Below are 17,810 nucleotides of genomic sequence, written 5' to 3'. Positions count from 1 at the left end.
CTGGCGGCGGCTGTCTGTGGATGGCTTTGGGACCCCACCCCGCTCCCTCCCAGGATGGGGAAATTGAGGTACAGAATGTGTCAGGGGAGGACACAGAGTTGTGGCTGCCAGCCCCCTGCTCTAACCACTAGACCCCACACCCATCACAGAGCTGGGGATAGAACCCCAGAGTCCTGACTCTCAACCCCACCCCCATAACCACTAGACTCGACTCCCCATTCAGAGCCAGGGAGAGAACGCAGGAGTCCTGAAGGCCAGCAACACGTTTTTCTTTCTTCAAGCTTCCCTAGTGTCCCAGGCAGGTATTGCACCCACAGGACAGGTTCTACCACTGCACTATCCAGGTCACAGGGGGCTGGGAGTACAGGGGAGAAATGGGGTTTGGCCCAACAGGGACCCCCAGGTGACAACTGAGCTGCGGGACCCCATGGAAGCGGTGTGTGTGGGCGGGGATGGCAGCCTGGGAGAGACCAGGGATCAGTTTGGGGGAGGTCATGGCAGTGGGAGCTCAGGGGGTGAGGGACATGGGGGATCTGGGGAAGGCCAGGGAAGGGTCTCTAGGGGAAGTAGTGCTGCTATTCCTGTGACCTTGTTCAGCACTAGAGCCAGTCGCAAACCTTCAACACAATTTGGAATGTTCGTCTCTGTGACTTGGTTTCTCTGGCTGTAAAATGGGGTGAGGATCCCACCTATTGTCTAGTGAGACTAAGCTCGTTGGGGCAGGAACTGATTCTCACGAAGGGTCTGTGCAGTGCCTGGCATGGGCCCAGATCTCAGTCGGTATGATAGGGGCCCTGACCTCAGTCTGGGTATTCTAGGAGTTACCACAACACAAATAATTTGCCACTCTCTCCATCCATCTCCATTCTTACCTCTCCATCCATCCCATCACCTGGCCATTTAGCTCCCTTACCTGAACACAGGGTGGAGGGTATCTCCATCCCATCTAAGCAGGGCCCATTAGGAGGGTGTGGGATGGGAACCATGTGCCAAGGGGGGCATGGGGAGCCCTTACTCTCTGGCTCTCTCCAGGGACACACAGTGTCCCGTCTGTGACTAGGACACTAGGTTTGTCCTGGGAGCTGGTTCCCTCCCATGTCTCCTGAGGAGGGGAGGGGCTCAAACTGAGAACCCCCTAGGTGCCCCATCCTGGTGTGGTTTCAGCTCCCCCAGAGTCAATCCAGAGTCACTCCCAACTGCACTGGGATCAGGGCTGGATTCAGATCTCAGCCCCCCTCTCCCCTCCCCCAGCATCCATCTGGAATCACTCATTGACTGCAATGGTGTTGCTCCAGGTTTACACTGGAGTAGAAGTATCCGGGACATGTGGGTGGTCTGACATTTACAGTGCTGAATTAGGAGTCAGGACTCCTGGGTTCTATCCCTAGCTCTGGGAGGGGAGTGATGAGCAGTGGTTACCCTGAATTTATCCCACCACCTCTCAGAGTCTCTGAATTTTGGAGTGACGAAAATGCAGTTTTATCACACGGGCCCCGCCATTTATTTATCATCGTTATTATCAAAAAATGTATTTACATGAATAGCCACTGAATATATAAAGGTTGATTCAGCTGGGTAATGACCCACCAAGCCCTCAGCTTTGGTGAGATCGAGACAAGATAAGAAAGGTGGAGAATACAATGCTTAGGGGATGGCAATGCAGGAGACATGGCTGGAAGAGCGCCATTGGATTGCAGGAAGATGAAGGATGTGCCAAGCGGGTCAGATCATCTCCAAGCACGGAGCTGAGATGGGGTGAGGCTTAGGGAGAGTGTGGCTGGTGGGGGATGAGATCTTGGAAGACTTTGTAGGCAGAACATGGATAGGATGTTGAAGGAGCTGGGACTCCAGGAAAGATGGGTAGAGCAAAGAAGGGGACTCTCTCTTGAGCGGGATTTTTGGCCTGGCTGAGGGCAAGAGGTAGGAGACAGAGAGAAGAAGGCAGGAGCTGACCAAGGTCAGAAGGAGACAGGCTAGCAAGGAGGAAGCATGGTGGCCAAAGCTTGGAGAGAAACTCTAGCAAAGAAATGTTGAGCCTCCTACAGCCAGGGCATCTTTGAGCTCAGGCCAGAGCGACTCATGCTTTAAGGTCCACAATGCACCCATCGCTCGGAGGCACTTGGAACAGATTCTGCTTCGTTGACACCGGAGCCAGGCAGAGGTAGATCTAGGGCGTAGGGCATGGACTTGGAGAAGCATCCATGTGTCGTGGGCTTACAGCACAGACCAGAGGGGAAGCCCAGAGTTATGGACTTTCTGCAGGTCCCTGGAACAGGAAATCTCCATGCAGCAGCAAGAGGACATGATTGCCAGCATCCTACGATGGTTGGAAGGAGCCTTGTAGATCTCCTTGGGCTGGCGCAGTGGGTCTGAGAGGGCAAAGGCCAAGGTGAGAGGAGGAGAAGTGGGGTAGAGAAGTATGGACCCAACCTTGGGCTCCTCCAATCTTTCTTTCCTCGCCATCTCCCTCTTCCCCCTCATCCATCAATTGCAATGAAGGATGAAGAAGACCGTACCCACTTGCATTCCGTCTGCCCGGCTCTGAGCCTCCAGCTTGGCTGAGTTTGGAGGCCGTCGCCAGGTTGTCCCGTGAACCTCAAGCTGCCACTGCCACCACAAATGGTTGGCTTGGAGAAGGACCAGCCAACACTTCTCCCATGGGTGGCTTTGGTTGTAGCTTCCAGGTATAGCGGTCAGTTTTCCAAAATAAATACGCCATGATCTGTCCCTTCTCCATCATGGGTGATGAGGCAAGTTCAGGTGGGTTCTCCCACGGCTGCAGCAATATCTTTCCCCAGGCCAGAGAAGGGCTGCTGGATGTCTCTCTCTGGGAAGGCATACTAGATTAGCTATAAATGGTCCTTCAGCGTTTGGCGAAGTCCTAACTGTGGGGCACCTGCATCAGATGCCAGGCCCAACCTCAGAGGGATGAGTGGAGAAAGACGTGGCGGGTAACCCACCTGCAACGTGTGTGGGCCATAGAACAGGATGATAACCTACTACTGCTACCAGACAATGAGAGTTACACCTGCAGCTCCGTCTGTGATGTTGGCACTTAACGTTGTGGCTTCAATCCCGGCTGGTGACCCAGCTGCTATATAACATGCTGGTTCACACAGGATAACAACCTGCTACTGCTACCAGCTAATGGGCTTACTCCTGCAGCTCAGTTTGCTGTGGTCAATGATTATTAGCACTGACACCTGTGGGTTCAAGCCCTCCTGGTGACTTGGGGCGGGGCTTGTCCACATGAGAGGATAATAGCTTCCTGCTGCTACCAGCCAGTGGAGTTATGTGGGGCAAAGTCCATGATTTTGGTCCTGAAGGTCATTGGTTCAGTCCTTGTTCATGATGCACCATGGGAGGTTGCCACGTGAAGAGCTGGTCCAGGTGGGAGGTTAATAGCTTACTGCTGGTAATGAAGTTCAGCTAGGATTCCGGTGGGTGCGATCCCTGCTGGTGGGAGGATGAGCGTAGACCCCAGGAGGTCAGCAGTGGCTGACGTGGACGTCTCAGAAGTTGAGGCTCAGCAGGTTTTCAGAGAGCTTGTTCAGGTCCCGGCTACAGGGCTCTCTGTGCAGGACGAAGTCCACCTTCTGGTCCTGACCCATGAAGATTGTCAGGAGCTCCTGCCTCAGCTGCTCAGTCTCCCATGGCTTCCGTACCACCTCCTCCTCCTCTTCCTTTTCCTCCTGCGGCTGTCTCCTCCGCCGCCGCTCCCCAGGGGGCTTCCTGTCCCTCAACTGCAGCACCTCCGTCTGGGAGGCTGGCCGACCGGGGGTGGGCAAGGGACCCCCACGCCCCGCAAAGGAGTGGCAAGTGGGAGGCTTTGGCCTGCAGTGAGGTGCATTGAGGCAAAGTTAGCATCAGCTCCCAGCCACCCCCAACCCCAAGCCTGACCCCCAGATGGTTGGCAGTGGGACACGCATGCAGTTCCCAAGTCTGACCAGCGCGGGGCAGGCAAGCATTTGGCAGTCAAAAATGCCAGCCTTCAAGAGGAGGAATCAGTGTCTCCTTAAAGGGATTTTGGTACATGGGGCATTTCTGCAGATCAAACCCTCCCAGCTGAAGGAGGCTTGGGCGGGAAAGGTGGTTCCCCACACGACTAGGTACCTGAGGGGTTTCTGCAGGAATTCATCCAAGGTGGGACCCTCTCGGCCCAGTGGGTCATCTGGAACCATGAAGATGTTCCCCACAAAGGTGAACTGCAGCAGTCTGAGAGTGAGGAAGAAGTTCAGAATCCCATAGAGGGGAAAAGGCCCCGTGTTCCCTTCTCTGTCCACCTGAGCCAGCTAGTTTCCTGCCCTGGGGCCAGGTTGGAGCTGGTGCCTCCCGCTAGAGGGGAAAGGCCCAAGATCCCATTCACACCCCGCTGAGTCTGCCAGTTCCCCCACCCCGGGCCTGGATCAGACCCGATGCCCCCTAGAAGGGAAAGGCTCTGTGTCCCATTCCGCACCCCGTGAGCCAGCCAGTCCCCGCCCAGGGGCTGGGTGGGAACCAGCACCCCTTAGAGGGGAAAGGCCCCAAGTCCCATTCCCTGGCCCCCTCACCTCTCTTTGATGATTCTGATCCATTTCTTGGACTCCTGCATGAGGTCCCGGAGCTGGTCATTGGTGACGATGACCCCGTTGGTCTCCTCTGCCAGCCTGAGCATGAACCTAACCCGAAGGGGGCAGAGTGAGACCCCAGCACCCCAGGCCCTGCTCTGGGCTCCAGGACAAGGCTAAGAGCAGGGTCCCAGATGCCAGCTGTACCCGACACTGACCACAAGGTGGCAACAGCACCACATGAGTGGAACCATAGTCCCTTATAGGGAAGCAGTGTGATAATGAAGTGATGGGCATAAGGGGATCCCTGTCTGCCTGCTCTAAGCGAGCTGCAGGTCTGGAGTGAGGGGCACCACAAAGCTAGGGAGGAGGTTGTTTCTTTTTCTATTTCATCCCCACCTCTGGAGCTCAGCCTTCAATTAACCCCCAGCTGCAGCCGCAGGGACTTTCTGCTTCACAGCCACCCCTTCGTTCCTCATGTGACCAGACAGGGGTGTATCAGCAACTCGCAGCTTGGAAAGCCCAGTGGGGGTGGGCCTCCAAGGCCTGGTCCCTCAGCTCTCTGACAGCTGGGCTCGGACAGCGCCACATCGGTGGCTGCAGTGAGCCCTCCGCTCCTGCAGGGGCAGCGTAGGGTGTGGGGGGGCTCCCCTGGTCGGGAGTGGGGGCGGAGAGGGAGCCCCAGGTTTACCTGTCATCATAGGATGTGATGCGCTTCCCGGCCACTTGACGTGAGGGCGTCAGAGACAGCAGGCTCAGGTCCTGCAGCTGGGTCAGGAAATGTCTCTCTGGGGGAGGAGGGGAAATGGGATGAGGCTGAGGGGCAGGGCAAGGCTTTAGGAGGTGGGTCTGTGTGGATGAACATCAAGCCCTAGGGGGCAGGGTGGTGTGGGGTAACGAGGGGCCCAGGAGGGCAAGCTCATGGCAGGGTAGCGAAGGGCCCTGGGGGGCAGGCCCGGGCAATGTCACACCCACCTCCCTTCTTACCTTCCACCCTGGCAACCTTCTCCATCCGCCACTGCGGCACGAAGACCGTCACCTCCCGGTGCCCACGGTCCCAGAAATACTGCACAGCCAGAGCGATGCCCCGGCAGGAGAAGAACTGGTGTAAGCCGTGCCTACAGAAGGGACGGAAGGCGATGTTGAGGCACGGAGGCACAGCACCAGGTTCCCCAGCACAGGGTTGGGCACATAGGGGAAGACGGGCCAATGCTATAGGACAGCCCTAGAGTTCTGAGCTCTACGCCAGGTGCGGGAGAGGAATTGGGGCTGGTTTAGTCTTGAAGCCAACTGATGCCTACGGACTAGTCAAGCATAGGGCCTCAGGAGATCTCAAATCCAGATGAAGCCCCAAGATCAAAGGCTTGACGTTCCCATAGGCTCCAAGATTAGACTAGGCTCCAGAAACCTGAGACTGGATTGTGCATAGGCCTCAAGACTAAACTATCCCTCAGGACTCTAAGCTTGACATTCCTGTGGTAACCTCAAGAGCAAACTAGGCCCTGAGAGCTACAGACAAGTCAAGCCTACGGTCTTAGGGCCTAGATTGGTCTTAAGGGCAGGAAAATCTAACATAGAAACCTGCAGCCTAGGTTGATTTTGAGGTCTATGGTCAAGTCAAGCCTAGAGTCTTGAGGCCTACAGGAATGCCAAGTCTAGGGTCTTAGTCTGTTCTTGGGACCTATGGCACAGATCAAACATAGAGATTTGGGGCCTGATCTGATCTTGAGGCCTACAGGAAAGTCAAGCCTACAGTCTTGGAGTTTAGCTGCTCTTAAGGCATATTGAGGCCTAAAGGCACATCAAACCTAGATTCTCCAGGTCTACTCTGGTCCTGAGGTCTATGGACATGTCAAACATAAAATGTTGGGGCCTAGTCTGGTCTTGAGGCCCACAAGAAAGAAAAGCTTACTATCTTGAGGCCTAGCTGAGATGTACTGAGGCCTGCAGGCAAGTTGCAAGACCTAAATCAATGGGATTAACAGGTATTCAACTGACCAAGCATCCTGCTTTCTTAGCTGGGCTAAGCACCCACCATGCCCTAGGTCTCGGAGCAAGATGCAGCAACACAGGCTACTTACACCATGGCTACATTGCTGCCATCGATAATGACCCTCCTTAGGTTCTTTTTCCCTGGCGTGTTGGCCAAGATGAGCTTGAATGGTGTCCGGATAGCTTCCTTGAACCGCTGGGCTCCGGTCACCGTCGGCACTGGGTACACATCCTCAGCTGGCTGGCTCTCCTCGGCAGCCCATGCAGGGGAAGCTATGGGGGTCACATCCATAGGGAAATCAGAGCCTTCTGGGAGGGGAGGGGGGCCACGGACTCCCCTGTGGATAGGAGACCCGCCTTTCCTCCCTGGCTCGCAGTGATGTTGACCCTGGGGATACTCCTTGCCATTCGAGAGGGCCAGCTCTCCATCTCTGCGGCTGCCTCTGTGCTCCAGCCTACTCTCAACCCTGGCCTCCTCTTGATGGTTGGCTTTCTCGTTGAGCCTTCTCAGCAGGCCGGCCAAGGGGACCCCTGTCCAGATCTCAGCCGGGATCTCACTGGGCGAGTGGCCACAGTTGGCCGCTGCTGACTTGATGACCTCCAGCAGGTATTCGTGTTCATCTTGGGTCATCTCCGGTGGCGGAGGAGGAGGAGAAGACATCTCCCTTGCCCTGGACTCCTGGAAGGGTGTGGGACCATGCTCCTGCTGGGAGGAGGAGGCCTGCTCCATCTGGACCCTGTCTAAGATTTTTGAGGGGGCTTCCTGCACCCCACATTCCAGCAGCACCTTCTTCACCACCTGCTCCTCGTAGCCCATAGTCTTAAAGAAGTTCAGCCTCATCTTGAACTCCTTCTCTGTCCACGATGATGACAGGGCCCCGGGCAATGGTTCCTCCTCCTCCTCCTGGCTGCTCTCCTCCGGCCCCCTTTCCTCCACTTCCCTCACCCTGTCCTGGGTGGCGGGGAACTTCAAGTCTTGAGCCTGCTGGCTGGTGTCCAAACCTGGAATGGGTTTCGACGACCGCTTGTAAAGCACTGGCCTCTCAGAGGCCTCCTCCTCCACCTTTGCCTGGTCCTGAGAACTGCCTGGGATGCCAGACCTGGAGCCCTGATGCCTGGTCTGATCTGGAGGTCTACTGAGGTCACAGAAGTCCTGGGGCCATCCCTGAGGCCTAGCCCCACCTGCCGCTTTGGCTTCCCACCTCGGCGGCTGGTCTTGACCTATGACCGGTGGCACCCACAGTACATTCCTCGGTGCCCATTCCCCAACTTCCTGCTGGATGTCCCGCACTAGGCTGAGCAGCTCCTCCTTGAGCGGGGTAGGCAGGATAAGAAGGTCTATGGCATGCTTGTCGTCGTGGGACTCCACCAGCTCCCGGAAGGCCTTCTTCACCAGGGCCTCCTGCTCCTCCGGCAGCCGGGGCGTCTTCTGGTACTTCTCCACGAACTCCTGGATGCGGCTCTGGGCCATCACAAAGGCCTCGGCTAGGCCTGAGACCAGCAGGGACCCAGGGCTGAGCAGGACCAGGTTGGCAGAGGTCCCCTTAGTGAGACAGTCCAGGAAGAGACCTTGAGCTCCCACAAAGACGCACTGCATGTCCTTAGGGTAGCAGACTTTCTTGCTCAACTCCGGGCTGCAGAGCCCCTTGATGTACTCCTGGAGGACACAACACAGGGACAGGGTTAGGACGTGCTATTGCGGGACACCGGCTGCCAAGAATGTGCCCTCTGCTGGCTGGAATCAGAACTTCTCACTGTGTGTCATGAGCCCTGTACTGCTCAGCGCTGGGCTGGAGCTTTCTTTGAGGCAAAGACTGTCTGTGCAACACCTTGCACAACAGGGCCCTGATCTCGGTCGGGGTCTGTGCAACACCTGGCATAACGGGGGTCGGGGTCTGTGCAGCGCCTGGCAAAATGGGGGCCCTGATCTCAGTCGGGGTTTGTGCAGCGCCCAGAACAATGGGGCCCTGATTTTGGTCGGAGTCTGTGGAGTGCTGGCACAATGGGCCCCTGATCTCGGTCAGGGTCTGTGCAGCTCCCAGAACAATGGGGCCCTGATCTCGGTCGGGGTCTGTGCAGCGCCCAGAACAATGGGGCCCTGATCTCGGTCGGGGTCTGTGCAGCACCTGGCATAACGGGGGCCCTAATCTCAGTCAGGGTCTGTGCAGCACCTGGCACAATGGGGGCCCTGATATCAGTCGGAGTCTGTGCAGCTCCCAGAACAATGGGGCCCAGATCTCGGTCGGGGTCTGTGCAGCGCCCAGAACAATGGGGCCCAGATCTCGGTCGGGGTCTGTGCAGCGCCCAGAACAATGGGGCCCAGATCTCGGTCGGGGTCTGTGCAGCGCCCAGAACAATGGGGCCCTGATCTTGGTCGGGGTCTGTGCAGCGCCCAGAACAATGGGGCCCTGATACATAATTATATGTTTGTATACAAACAAAATCTGCATTTAAATGAATTTTTTTTAAGATGCAAAACCCAGCACTCAAAAGTTAGGAAATGCCAGAATTGCAGATGTCTGGGTAATCTTAACTCTGCCCCCTCCCACACATACATCACCACACAAGTTTTAATTACACAATCACATGTATCTATCTATCCGCATACAAACCCCCACTCTCTCTCTATCACTGTATCCATACAATCTCTACCATCTATCCATCCATGTATCCATGACCAGACAGCAAATGTGAAAAATCGGAACGGGGGTGGGGGGTAATAGGAGCCTATATAAGAAAAAGACCCAAAAATCGGGACTGTCCCTATAAAATCGGGACATCTGGTCACCCTAATCCATGCACTCCCTATCTAATCTATCACCATCCACCCCATCTATCTATCACCATCCACCCCCTCTATCTATCTATCGATCTCCATCCACCCCCTTTATCCATCTATCCCCATTCACCCCCTCTATCTATCTATCCCCATTCACCCCCTCTATCTAGCTATCTATCCTCATCCACCCCCTCTATCTATCGATCTCCGTCCACCCCCTCTATCTATCTATCTATCTCCATCCACCCCCTCTATTTATCTATCTATCTCCATTCACCCCACTAGTTGCCCTTATCAGGTAATAATGGCTACAAAGGGTGTGATGATGCCCTTCAATCCTGACCCACAGCCCCCTGCTGTCCCAGCCCCCACCCCCAGCTCTGCAGGTGCCCCTCACTCCTGACCCGCAGCCCCCTGCTACCCCAGCCCTGGGCTTCCGCAGCTGCATGTACTTCCTAAACCACCGTGTGCAGAGCTGATCAGCGCGTGGGCGTGACTGGGGGGGGGGGGGGGAGGAGATGGTTATTTTGGCTGCAATTTCCCCCCTGTCGGTTTCACGCCTGCAGAAGAAGAAAAATTCCCTGCAGCTTGGGGTGGAATCGAAAGCAAAATCAGCCAGGGGCGTGTCCTGAAATACAATCACTTCCTAGGGTGCCGGAGAGTCATGGCAAGTCAGCTCCCTGTAGGGCCTCCCGCCTTCCAGAATAAACCAGAGGCAGTGATACTGGCAGACCAGGTGCCAGCTCGTGCCAAGGTCCCCAGGCCTCAACTGAACACTGACAAATAGAGGGTGGGCACCCATCTGGCTCCCCTGTGCATCAGTGTTGGTGATAAGTTTGCCAGCCCTCCAGGATTGTCCTGGAGTTTCCAGGAATTAAAGATTAGTCTTTGATGAAAGATTATGTGATGTGATGAAACCTCCAGGAATATGTCCAAACAAAATTGGTAACCCTATCTGGTGAAATCGGTATTAGGGTTCTAGGAATGTGTGGAGACTTTAGGGGATGCTTGTGAGCCACGGCCTGTGTTAATCTCGCTTAGAACGCCAATATCCCTGCTCGGGAGGTCATATCTGCCCTGTAAATCACCAGGACAGGGACATGAACGGGTGTAAAATGCAGGAGGGCAGGGGCAAGACATGAACTAGGGCAAAATACTGGGCTCCAACAGCAACCTCCTGTCCCAGCAATGCCGGACAATCGCGGGACATTAAAGAGGCCGCGAGACTTTGTCCTTCACTCTCCCCACCCCACGGAGCAAGCCGGTGCCTCCTGTCGGCTGAGTTTCCAGCTCAGAGCAGAAGAGGGGGAAGGAAGGAAAAAGCCCTAACAAGGAGGAGCTGTATCTTTATGCTTACATGGCGGGGTGAGGATTACTAAGCACAGGCAAAAGATCTCCAGTGCTTGGCCTGGGCTAGCCCTGGAGGACATATAGAGCTGGCTTATTATAGAAATGTTTCTTACTTTTTATACCCAAGCTTGGAACTCATTGGTGTGTAGGTGTTTACCTGTTTTACCCTTGTTTCCCTTTCCTATGTAATAAAACTGGAGAGAATCTATTATAGGATTGACTACAAGGGTTGTCTTCAGCATTAGGTCTAAGGTGTGACTGACCTAGGGTAAGTGACTGGTTCTTTGCGGTGGGGAGGAAGCTGAATATTGCTGTGATTCTTGGGATAAGGGACCATCTGTCACAAAGGTAGGCTCCCCTGGTGCTGAGAAAGATTGGACTGTCTGTGACTCCATGCTAAGGCAGTGATAGTGCCTGAGGAGTTCACACCTGAGAATCGATCAGTGACATCTAAGCACAGAACTCCCAGCCAGTTTGGGCTCTGTGCCTGGTTCCTAAGTTTGCTCTGAGGTTGGTACCACGCTCTTGAGCCACTGAAGGACAAAGGGATATAAACACAGGGCCAAATCCCCAACGGGCTGTGAATCAGTGTCACTCGACTGGGGATCTGTTCACATCAACTTCAATGGAACGACGGCTGATTGACCCCAGCTGGGATCTGCCCCCATTGACTCCAGTGGAGCTACAGCCCATTGACTCCAGCTGGGGATCTGGGCCCATTGACTCCAATGGACATACGGCCCATTGACCCCAGCTGGCATCTAGCCCCATTAACTCCAATAGAGCTACGGCCCATTGACCCCAGCTGGCATCTAGCCCCATTAACTCCAATAGAGCTACGGCCCATTGACCCCAGCTGGCATCTAGCCCCATTAACTCCAATAGAGCTACGGCCCATTGACCCCAGCTGGGATCTGGCCCTATTGACTCCAATGGACATACGGCCCATTGACCCCAGCTGGCATCTGGCCCCATTGACTCCAATGGATATATGGCCCATTGACCCCAGCTGGCATCTGGCCCCATTGACTCCAATGGAGCTACGGCCCATTGACCCCAGCTGGGATCTGGCCCTATTGACTCCAATGGAGCTACGGCCCATTGACCCCAGCTGGGATCTGGCCCCATTGACTGTGGTGGGGTCCAGGCTGCATAAATTCATCAATCGATTTCAGAGGCAAGGAATGGTGTGAAGACGCAGAGACTCAATGTTAGAACAACTGGTGCAGAACCCGGGGAGTGAGTGACAATCTAGAGGTCACAGGGTGTATCGAAATTCACCCAGGGTGGAGACAGGTGTGGGGAGGTTTAGGCGATATGAGTTAACTACCAAATGTAAACACAGAGAGAAGCAGAGTCATGAGGTTGAACTGCACACGGGGTGTTGGTGGAGCTACACCCGGAGGTGTCACACACCCAAGATGGTGTGAAACCTACTCACAAGGTGTTGGGACACACACACACACAGGGGAGGGGGGTGTTAAATTCCTTCAGACTGAATCCCTTTGGAATTGTGACACACCCGCATGCAGGGTTGTGACAGATACACATACAAGGGAGATGGGGGCTGTGTATGTATTAAACCCCTTTAGTGTTATCTCACACTCACGGTTGTGATACAGCCCCACACACACACACACACATCGTGCTGTGCTCTGCACCCCTGCTGGTTTGTGATCAGTATCAATGGCCATGGTTGTCAGTATCCACACGTGATATATTTACGCAGGCGGGATTGGGACACATGCACACGCAGGGCGAGTGTGTTACGGTTATATGCACACTCACCGTTGCTGCTGTACAGTCTGAGGGTGGATTTATGTTTCTGCACAAAAGCTGGAAAAGGTTGGCCATTTTACAAAGAGCTTAGAAATGGTGGAGAGGAGTTTTGGCTAGACAGACAGATGGATGGATGGACAGGGTGTGTGGAAGGGTGGGCGGATGTATGGGTGGAGGGCTGTGGATGGATGGATGGATGGATGGATGGATGGATGGACGGACAGGGTGGGTGGATGGATGGGTAGAGGGACGTGAATGGATGGATGGATGGATGTACAGAGTGAAGGGCCATGGATGGATGGATAGACGGATGGATGGGGTTGGTGGATTTGTGGAGGGGGGTGGATGGAAGGGTGAAGGGATGGATAGATGGATGAAGGGGTGGATGAAAGGTGGATGGATGGATGGAGGGGGGTGTATGAGGGATCGAAGAATAAATGTCTAGCTAGAGGGGTGTGTATGGTGATAGATAATTAAAGGGGGGATGAAGGGCATGGATTAATGGGGGTGTGGGAGGATGGATGTGTGTTTTGGGGGCATGGGGAAGTGTCTGAGGATGGGTGTGTGTTTGTGGGGATGGGGGTGTATATCTGGGGTTGGGGGAATGAATGGGGGTGTCAGGGGATGGGTAGGTGTTTCGGGGGATGTGGGACAGGAGCGTCGGGGGATGGGGGTGTGTTGGGGAGATGGATGGAGGTCTGCGGGGGTAGGAAAGTGTCAGGTGATGGGGGTGTTAGGGAATGGGGAGGTGTCAGGTGATGGGGTGTGTGTCAGGTTGGGATGGGAGCTCAGGGGTGCCTGAGGGGATAGGAGGTGTGAGGGGGTGAATTTGGGGTGGGGGACAGGGTGTGTATCGGGGGATAGGAGACGGGATTGTGGGGATGGCGGACATGGGATAAGATGGGGGGATGGGAGTGTGGGGGATGGCGCGCATGGAGGGAGATGGGGGGGTTGGGGGACGGGAGTATGGGGATGGCGGGTGTGGGGGGAGATGCGGGTATGTATGGGGATGGGGAGGTGTTGGGGGATGGGGGTGTGAGGGGATGGGGGCTGTCAGGGGTTCGGGGGATGGCTGGGATGTTGGGGGATGGGGTACAGGAGTGTGGGGGTGGCAGATGTGTGGGGGAGATGGGGAGATGCATGGGGACGGGTGTGTTTGTTGGGGGGTGGGGTGTCGGGGGGTGGGGGATGGATGTGATGGGGGATGGAAGACAGGAGTGTGGGGGTGGCGGGCGTGGGGGGAGATGGGGATGTGTATGGGGATGGGGGTGTGTGTTGGGGGATGGGGGTGTCAGGTTGGGGAATGGATGGGGTGTCGGGGGATGGGGGACAGGACTGTGGGGGTAGCGGGCATGGGGGGAGATGGGGGTATGGTGGGGGATGGGGGGCAGGAGTATGGGGGTGGCAGGTGTGGGGGGAGATGGGTGTCAGGGGATGGGGGTTAGGAGTGTGGGGGTGGCAGGCATGGGGGGAGATGGGTGTGTGTCAGGGGATGGGAAACGGGAGTGTGGGGGTAGCGGGCGTGGGGGGAGATGGGTGTGTGTTGGGGGATCGGGGACGGGAATGTGGGGGTAGCGGGTGTGGGGATATGGGGGCATATCGGGGGATGGGACTGTGGGGGTGGTGGGCGTGGGGGGAGATGGGGATGTTCATGGGGATGGGTGTGTCAGGGGTTGGGGGCATGGATGGGGTGTCGGGGGACGGGAGTGTGGGGGATGGCAGGCCTTGGGGGAGATGGGGGTGTGTCAGGGGACGGGGACGTGGGGAGAGATGGGGTGTGCGGGGAGAACCCAGCAGCCCCCCATTACCTTTGCTCTCTGCAGGTCCTGCTGAGGGCCCTGCAGCTGCAGCCAGATCTGCCCAGCACTCGTTGGGGCGCGGGCAGGGCCCTGCCCGGCGCCCAGCACCCCCAGCACGTTGAGCCCCACGCCGAAGAGCCGCTCGATGCGGGGCCGCTGTTCGATGACGGCTGCCTGGGCCTCCTCGGGGACTGCAAACTCGTCCAGCGCCCCCGTCGCCACGGCACCCGTCTCCATGGCACCACCTGGCGCCACGGTGCCCACCTCGGCCTGCCTGGACAGCCACAGGGGGAGGGGTTAATTATTGGTCATCGTTAATTCATGGGGGTAGGGTGGCGGGTGCCAAGCTGGTGGGCGCCAAGCTGGTGGGCAATGCGGGCGCTGGGCGGGCAGGCGATGGGTGAGAGGCAGGTGAGGTGACCTGGCTGGCGGGTGGGGAGGGGGGCTTAGATTTTGCATTGGCAACGCAGGCTACCCCCTAGTCTTGCAGTGCCTTCCCATAATTCCCCAAGAGGGCTCCCACAATGCACTGGGAGCAGCTTGGTGCAGCACAAAGGACCATGGGAAACGCCCCCAGAAGTCCCAGGGACACAGAGTCTGGCTCCCATAATGGGCTGGGCTAAGACAAGTGCCGACCCCTGGGCTATCTCCGCCAGGAAGATGTACCCCCGCTGATCTGCCGCCCACGTAGTCTGAATACTAAATAGCGCCCAACCTGAGCATCACAACCAACTATTCCCAGACAGGAAGGGGAATCAATTTTGGTGGAAGCACATTTCTACTGGTATAAGCGCATCCACACTAGAGATTGCACTGGGATATTGGTAAATATCCCCCCCGCAGCTGATTACATCCGGACACAAGCTACATTGGGATCAAGCTTTAAACCAGCCCAGCGACTCCAATGCAAATGCTCTGATCTTTGTTTAATGCTCCAGATGGTTCCCAGCTGACCCATATCAGCCATTCTGGGAGCCAACTAAAGGCGTGGGTTTAACCCGGGTCAGAATCACCGCTCAGACGTGTTCCTACCTGAGTTTCAAACGTTTTTGTAGTGCTGGCTTGGGTCTTTGAGTGCTGCTAACAAAAAATATATAATAATTAATAGATGAGATATTACAAGTTAATAATACTGCAAGATAATACTAACTTATGTATTCCAAATTATATATAATTGATCATAAATATACAATAATCATAATAATTAACATACGGTATGTAACGATGAATTATAAATAGTAACTAATGAATTGTAAATAATCTACAATCAACCAAAATCAATCAATGATCATCACAATAATTAATCTACAGTGCATAATACCAATGAATTACAAATAATGTATAATCAATCTAAAATAAATAATCATATTAATATACAAATCATAACATAAGAACGGCCGTACCAGGTCAGACCAAAGGTCCATCTAGTCCAGTATCCTGTCTACCGACTGTGGCCAATGCCAGGTGCCCCAGAGGGAGTGAAGCTAACAGGCAATGATCAAGTGATCTCTCTCCTGCCATCCATCTCCACCCTCTGACAGACAGAGGCTAGGGACACCATTCCTTACCCATCCTGGCTAATAGCCATTAATGGACTTAACCACCATGAATTGATCCAGTTCTCTTTTAAAGGCTGTTATAGTCCTAGCCTTCACAACCTCCTCAGGCAAGGAGTTCCACAAGTTGACTGTGCGCTGCGTGAAGAAGAACTTCCTTGTATTTGTTTTAAACCTGCTGCCTATTAAATTCAATTAATTTCAATAATAATGTATTATATATAGTAATTAATGAACTATAAAATATATTCTCATTCATAATCCATAATAATTAATATACAATACACAATAACAATGAATAGTAATTAATGACATAAATAGTTTCTCATAGTAAACACCTTATAATATTCACAATAAATATACAGTTCATAATAATGTTGAATTATAAATGGAAACTAATGAATTATAAATAATATAACCAATCTGACTAAATAAATGGAATAATCACAATGTTTAATTTAATATACAATGCATAATAACAATTATAAATAGCAACTAGTGAATTATAAATAATATAATAATGGCTCATAATAAATGATACCAGAGTGCATCAAGGGGATACAAGTTTGGTGTGTGACCAGTAATCCCTGGCTCTGCCATAGCACCTCAGGAAGAGGGTCAGGATCGTCTTCCCCATTGTACAGATGGGAAAATTGAGTCACCCGAAGGGGAAGGGATTTATTTGCCCGAGGTGAGCCAGCAGGCCCGTAGCAGAACCAGGGATAGAACCCAGGAGTCCTGGCTCCCAGCACTCTATCCCCCAGACCAGTGGTTCTTAACCTGGGGTGCACACACCCCTTGGGGGTGCAAGATGCCCTTTCTGGGGTGCGAGACATGCCAGATTTTTTTAGAAGGTAAATCATCGAAAACACAAATTAAGCACAGGCACATAAGTACAACTACTTTGTTTCAGCAAACCTCTGTATTTATTAACATTCTACATTTTTTAACGATTACTGTAATATACAAACAAAAATATATCTAGATTTAAGGGGCGCGAGAACATATTTTGAGAACCAAAGGGGTGCAGGCGGCAGTAAAGGTTAAAAACTCCTGCCCTAGACCTCACTCCCCTCCTGAGGCCAGGGATAGAACCCAGGCGTCCTGACTCCCAGCCCCCTCCATGCCACTTTTCCCTCCCAGAGCTGGGACTAGAACCCAGGCGTCCTGACTTCCAGCCCCCCCCCGTTCCCTACACCCCACCGCCCCCCCCCCAGAGCCGCGCATAGACCCCAGGCGCCCTGACCCCCCGACTGGCACTTACCATAGCCCGGGCCGGGCTGCCCCTAGCAGGCTGCGGGCGACGCAGCGAGGCGGAAGCGCTGTCGGCGGCTCCTCCCCGCGGGGCCCCGAGCAGACCGGGGAGGCTCCAGCTGCTGCACAGTTTCACTTCCCCCGGCCCTTGTCTCTGCCGGCCTCTGCCCCCCCCCCCGGTGCCAGGCGCCCCCCCCGCCGGCCTCTGCTCCCCCCCCGGTGCCAGGCGCGCCCCCCCCGCCGGCCTCTGCTCCCCCCCCGGTGCCAGGCGCGCCCCCCCCGCCGGCCTCTGCCCCCGCCCGGTGCCAGGCGCCCCCCCCGCCGGCCTCTGCCCCCCCGGTGCCAGGCGCCCCCCCCGCCGGCCTCTGCCCCCCCCGGTGCCAGGCGCCCCCCCCGCCGGCCTCTGCTCCCCCCGGTGCCAGGTGCGCCCCCCCCGCCGGCCTCTGCTCCCCCCGGTGCCAGGCGCCCCCCCCCGCCGGCCTCTGCCCCCCCCGGTGCCAGGTGCGCCCCCCCCGCCGGCCTCTGCTCCCCCCGGTGCCAGGCGCCCCCCCCCGCCGGCCTCTGCCCCCCCCCGGTGCCAGGCGCCCCCCCCCGCCGGCCTCTGCCCCCCCCCCGGTGCCAGGCGCCCCCCCCCCGCCGGCCTCTGCCCCCCCGGTGCCAGGCGCCCCCCCCCGCCGGCCTCTGCCCCCGCCCGGTGCCAGGCGCCCCCCTCCACCGGCCTCTGCCCCCGCCCGGTGGCACACACCCCCTGCCA

At 55.6% G+C, this 17,810-nt stretch overlaps 1 protein-coding gene across 3 annotated transcripts; it reads right to left on the bottom strand.

Annotated features, from left to right (window-relative positions):
• Positions 1–1,477: 1,477 nt before the first annotated feature.
• KHNYN (KH and NYN domain containing) lies at positions 1,478–17,218 on the bottom strand. Of its 3 annotated transcripts, none has more exons than XM_065565396.1 (9): positions 17,067–17,218; positions 15,279–15,326; positions 14,256–14,516; positions 6,629–8,196; positions 5,535–5,665; positions 5,239–5,335; positions 4,551–4,658; positions 4,114–4,215; positions 1,478–3,834 (listed from the first exon to the last, which is right to left on the bottom strand). In XM_065565396.1, the coding sequence occupies exons 1-9, from the start codon at positions 17,067–17,069 to the stop codon at positions 3,513–3,515; spliced, it is 2,640 nt and encodes an 879-aa protein (XP_065421468.1). In that variant the 5' UTR covers positions 17,070–17,218; the 3' UTR covers positions 1,478–3,512. The 3 variants fall into 3 exon arrangements, with proteins under 3 accessions (XP_065421468.1, XP_065421471.1, XP_065421469.1); XM_065565399.1 differs by having other exon boundaries at positions 14,256–14,520; positions 15,279–15,323; positions 17,067–17,180; XM_065565397.1 differs by having other exon boundaries at positions 14,256–14,520; positions 17,067–17,175.
• Positions 17,219–17,810: the final 592 nt, after the last annotated feature.

This window comes from Chrysemys picta, chromosome 13 (genome assembly GCF_011386835.1).
Source record: "Chrysemys picta bellii isolate R12L10 chromosome 13, ASM1138683v2, whole genome shotgun sequence".
NCBI classification, from domain to species: Eukaryota; Metazoa; Chordata; order Testudines; family Emydidae; genus Chrysemys; species Chrysemys picta.
The sequence above is the reverse complement of the archived record's forward strand: the minus strand, read 5'-3'. Positions and strand labels throughout refer to the sequence as shown.